The sequence below is a fragment of the Chionomys nivalis genome, chromosome 2, assembly GCF_950005125.1.
Source record: "Chionomys nivalis chromosome 2, mChiNiv1.1, whole genome shotgun sequence".
NCBI lineage: Eukaryota > Metazoa > Chordata > Mammalia > Rodentia > Cricetidae > Chionomys > Chionomys nivalis.
The window spans coordinates 11042647-11048372 of NC_080087.1; the positions used below are offsets into that span (position 1 = coordinate 11042647).

Genomic DNA, 5726 nt, shown 5'->3' on the forward strand with positions numbered 1-5726 from the left:
TAGACTTACAATCTCCTACAGACCTGAGCTTCCAAGTGAGGTACTTCAATTCATATTTAACCAGAGGAAAGAAAATATATATATTCGTGCTGGTATTATCATTACTTTGCCTCCACTTGGGTATTTATTGAGCAAAGAGGATTCCTATGCCATTATGATGCTGAATGCCTCAGAATCAAGACTTTAAAAAAAAGAAAAAGGTACGCCGGCTGGTGATGGCGCACAACTTTAATCCCAGCACTCGGGAGGCAGAGGCAGGCAGTTCGAGGCCAGCCTGGTCTACAAGAGCTAGTTCCAGGACAGGCACCAAAGATACAGAGAAACCCTGTTTGGAAAAACCAACCAAACAAAAAAGGTACAGTAGTTTGCCATTTTTCTAAAATAATGAATTCTCAAAAGTAATGTATTTCAGTCCCAAGTAAAGCTATTGAGGTACCAATATTTGGAAACTACACTAAAATCCACCATGTTTATAGTGTTTTTCATATTGTATCAACAGAGCTGCCATGATCTCCCCAAGCTCCAACCTAACTTGCATGACGTTCTTAATACATAACTTTTTGTGTATGTTTCTCAGGCAGGCATGTGCACGTGTGCAGAACCTGTAGAGGCCAGAAGTGGGGGCTGGATTTCCTAGAGCTATAGTACTAGCTGTGAGTTACTATTCTGGTCTTGGGAGTCTGTTCCTAGAGAACCTAGTTCCTCTCTAAGAGCAACTGCTCCCACCATACTGAGCCATCTCTCCAGTCCCTTGTATGACTATTTATAAAGCCTTTTCTAGCTGGACAGTGGTGGTGCACACCTTTAATCTCTGTGAGTTCGAGGCCAGCCTGGTCTACAGAGTGAGTTCCAGGACAGGCTCCAAAGCTACAGAGAAACCCTATCTCAAAAAACTAAAAATAAACAAATAAATAAAATAAAGCCTTTTCTACAGCCAGATTTGAATTCTCAATGAAGTCATCACCATCATTTCCACCTCCCATTGTCTGCTCCTCACACTCACTTCTAAGTTTCCTGAAATCACCAGGGAACGAGTCCAGGGAAGTCTAGAACACATTTGCACAATATCGCCACAGCATTTCTGAGTTTACAATTACACTGACATTCAAAACAAAACACCAGCCACCATCCTGGGCAGCAAGCAATCCTCTCCCTGATGACTGGCCAGGAGCCATCCATGACAGTCGGTGCCTTACAGAAACTTCACATTTCCTCCGTAGCCACAAGACGCTAAGAGAGTAAGACAGCAAGGGTTGGTAGTTTGTTATAAACATTTTAATTTGTTCTGCAGATGGTTATAACTGGTGACTGCTTTTCTTAAGTATCTCCCATGTCCACAAAAAGGGACAAGTTTGCCCTTCATTGAAACAACAAAACCACCCAAGCACACCAAGAAGTGGGAAGAGGTTCACTTTAAATAATTCTCCACTGTTACATTATCACTATGAAGCTTTCACTCTGGTTCTTCTTCCAAAAGCCTGCCTTTCTTTCTTTGTTTAGGAGCAGATTCTTCCTTCTGGTGGCCGGAGGAGCTGATGGTTTTGTGCTTACACTTTAAAGCAGTTGATGCTTCTGTTTTATTCATAGATCCTCCGAGGCTCCCGAAGCACCACACCACCCTCTGTCATGGCATTCTGTAGACGTTTTATCTGGTTTGAAGAGCAAAGGAAAACAGTTACCCTTCAGAAAACCTGAAAAATGTTTGCTTTCCAACAGACAATTCCATCTTGTTGACCACCCAGCATGCATTGGTTTTTCTGAGTGATCTTAAGAACATAAGAAAAAGGAAATGGAGAGATATCAGTGATCAGCATCTTCAACTACATGGACAAGTGGCCAGTCTGACAACAGGAAGTGCTAACATCCTAGACTTCAGGGGCTCCAGCATCCCACATCTGAAACTTGCAATACTGACTGACCTCAGTTTGTGCAGAGAATGGGAGCACTAGCTCCTGTGGACTTGCAAAAATCAAGTCACAGGATGTGCTGTCTGTCACAGTACCCAGCCACACGCCTAACACATGGTATACCCTCAGAAAATAATGTAAGCATATCTGATACCAAGAACTAACAAAGTGCCCTCTATCGATTCTGTATGCTGCTAGAGGCTGCACATGCTAGGCAGTACTCGCAGAGCTGCATGCCCAGTTCTGTATTGTGTGTGTGTGTTCATGCACACATGCGTGCACACACTATGGATTAAATACAAGGTGTCCCCCATGGTAGGCAAGAGCAATCACCGACTTAAAGCCCGAGTCCCCACTTTTCCTTGTAAAGTTTTGAGACAGGGTCTTAGTAAGTTATTCAAGCCTTGAACTTGAGAATCTTCTGCCTCAACCCCTCGACAGCTGGAATTATTGATCTGTGTCACCAATAACCAACTTACCACCTTTTTTTGAGACAGGGTGTCACTATATCCCTGACTAGATAGGATTTGCTTTGTAGACCTGCCCTGAACTCAAGAGCTCCATCTGCCTCTGCTTCTACCACACCAGAGCAAATTTTTATTTTATTTTAGTATTATTTTTGGTTTTTCTAGACAGGTTTCTCTGTGTAGTTGTGGCTATGCTGGAATTTACTCTGTAGACCAGGTTGGCCTCAAACTCAGAGATCCACCTGCCTTTGCTGGGATTAAAGGTGAGCACCACACCAACCCCCCCAAATTTTGTTTTATGTAAATATATAGAAATGAAAATACCGAGTCTGAGGATGCCTCCCAAGGAGTTGGTTGGTAGACCATGAAGTTGATCCCGGCTTCTAAGCATCGCTGTGCCAACACTCGTCCTATGCTCTCACAAGCCACCACGTCTCTGGTACTATACAGGTGTTTTTTAATAGCCCATTCCCGAGTGGATGCCGAAACCACCACCTGGCCGTTCTGATGCTCAACCACTGCCTCTATGTGATGCTGAGTCCTTATAACTCGCAACCTAAGAGGGATGAAAAGAGAATAAACCATAAAACGATCTATTCAACAAAAAGTTAAATTATTTCAGGGGAATAAATGCCTACGTTTCTCAAGAAATTGGTGACTAGGCTATTAAAACAGTTCAGTGGCTAAAGGTACTTCCTGCCAAGGCTCACCAGCTGAATTCAGTCCCCAGGCCTTACAAGCTGCAATGTGACGTAGGTGTCTATGGCACAGGCAAAGACCTGTGCGCATGCACACACCAACAGCAAGCTGAAAAGAGAAAAATCCCATGCTAACAAGTACTGAGGAAGCAAGCACATACCACCTACACCCTGCCACACGGCTGTAATCATCTAACGCTGTGGCTCGACGGCCACACACAAATATATCTGCATCTTAGCTCGTCCTGTCTACCTCCCTTTCAACTCCTCGGTCCCTGTCAAGTGGAGAAAAGTACTACACCTGCTTCACAATGGAGTGTACATAATTAAATGAAGAAAAACCACAAATTCAAAGCAACTAGCATAGTTCCTAGAAAATACAACATTTTCAATACACAGCCATTTGGGGGCTGGGGAGTACAATCCAGAGACAGAGCACACACTTTGTGTGCTGAAGGTCTGGTCTAACCCTCACAGTTGTCCCAAAATAAAATTTAACATTTACTTTTATGTGCATGAGTGTTTTGCCTACATGTATGTCTGCTGTTACAGCCAGTTGTGGGTGCTGGGAACTGAACCAGGGTCCTCTGCAAGCTCAGTGTTTTTAACCAATGAGCTATTGCTCCAACCTCCACAAACAAAATTTTAAGAAAAAAACCTTTTAAAAGCAAGTATCTCATTTCTATTAAGTCTTACAGCGGGCCTTCCTTTTATTCCGGCCCAAACTTAATTCTATATTATTTATATAGAACTACTTTATAGTTCCAGCTGGCCTAGAACTCACAGATCTGCCTGCATCTGCTTCCCACGTGCTGGTATTAAAGGTGTGCGCCACCACCGCCCAGCTCACACTGACTACTCTATTTCCATCATACTTCACTTTATTTACTGAACTCCAGGTACACAGACCTGAGGGTCCCTCAGAGACACTAACCAATCCCAGCCCAGTAGCCTCCTTTACTAGACTGTCCTTTGTGGCAGATGATTATCGTCCTATTCTTTAGAGCTCAGCGTTTTTGTTGTTTCAAGACAGGGTTTCTCTGTAGCTTTGGAGCCTGTCCTAGAATTAGCTCCTGTAGACCAGACTGGCCTCGAACTCAAGAGATCCGCCTGCCTGTGTTCCCGAGTGCTAGGACTAAAGGTGTGTGCCACCACTGCCCACTAGATCTCAAGATTTGACCTGTCACATCTTCAGAGTCGTCAGTACATAGTCTCTTATTCTCGAAATATCGTTAAGTTTTCTTCAGGACAACTATTAGTTGTTTGCTCCATGGTCGCTCTCCACTCTCACATCATCTTCCTGACTCAATCAACCTCTGGTTTCTCTGGCAGGGTCGGTCAAGGCATTGATGAAAAAGACGTGTAAGATGCTATGTACAGCCGACTTTAATTACCTGTGCCAGAACTCACGGCTGCCACACTGTAGCCCAGCCCCGCTCTTTCCTGGCTACCCCTAAGAGCTCCAGATTACGAGGGTTCCGGTTGGTGAACTCTGGGGCCACAGCTTCGTTTTCCTTAGTCGCCACATCGTGCTGAATCGCTGGTGTGGAACTGGTCGCGAGGGCTGCCAGCCCACACTCTAGGAAATGAAAACGACCACATGGATCTTTAAAATGACGAACACGGGCACGAAAGGGGCATGCGCTAACCATTCGCATCGCGAGGCCCAGAAGCGGGGAGAAATGGCCGTCTGACCACAGACCCATAACGTTCTAACGCCACCCCGGTGTGGTTGTGCGTTCACTTTCCCACGCGGAACCGCGGGTGCCAAATCGGATTTGCAAATTCCCGTGTCCTGTGCACCAGGGCACAGCTAATTCAGCGGGGCGAGATTAGTTACCCAGGTTCCTGCAAACAGACAGGCATTTCCAGAACCGCGGCTGAAGCGCCATCGCTGACGGGTCGGAGGCAAAGCCTCCCGGTGCCCTGACTCCCTTCGCTCACGGTCGCCCGAGAGGAGGACTAGCCACAGCCATTTTAACTGAGGGAAAAGCTACAGATGCCAGCAGGCCCTCTCCAGGACCCGGAACTAACAAGCCCCCTCGTGCTGAGTGGTCGGGAGAGCGATCGGTCTCTCCGGTCCGCCAATTGCCGCTGACGTCGGAGCAGGGGGCGGGGCACGCTCCCGGGAGCTATTCCTGAGTCACGCGTGAGCCAAGGCTGTATTTTGGGGGTCTGGTCCGCAGAGCTGCCCACCACGGGGGCGCACACGCTTCGGGGCTCTGGGAGAGCAGGGTGCACGGTTTTCTCAAAGAGCGGAAGTGCCTTGTCCGCTCCCGCCAGACCAGATCCAGTCTCAGCCGACTCGCCGAATGCTCCCCGACATCTAAACATGGGGGGAGCTCAGACGAGAGCGCTCGGCCGCCCCTGGGAAGGGGGCTCGTTCGCCCCTCCCACCACACCCCAACTCAGCCCTACCAACTTTTCTAGAAAGTCCTAGAATGTACAAACGCGCACGCGCAACCCGAACAAGCGCGCCACAGTCCTCCTTCCGTCCCTGGCTTCGGTCCCCCACTTTCGCGCCTTCCTTTTCCAGCCTCTAATTGGACAAAAATTATAGGTGCCCCGCCTTCCACTTCCGGCGTTTTCCGTTTCGCCCCCCTTTTTCCCAGCGTGCCTCGCGGTTAGCGGAGAGTGCGCAGCGGGCGGGGCGT

The 5726-nt window shown here is 47.5% G+C and overlaps 1 protein-coding gene across 1 annotated transcript; it reads right to left on the reverse strand.

Annotated features, from left to right (window-relative positions):
• Nucleotides 1-1261: 1261 nt before the first annotated feature.
• On the reverse strand, nucleotides 1262-5408 carry Mrpl18 (mitochondrial ribosomal protein L18). Its single transcript, XM_057762305.1, is given in 5 exon segments — nucleotides 1262-1649; nucleotides 2699-2930; nucleotides 4467-4487; nucleotides 4489-4651; nucleotides 4913-5408. Coding segments are annotated over 5 exon segments (540 nt in total). The 5' UTR covers nucleotides 4965-5408; the 3' UTR covers nucleotides 1262-1577.
• Nucleotides 5409-5726: the final 318 nt, after the last annotated feature.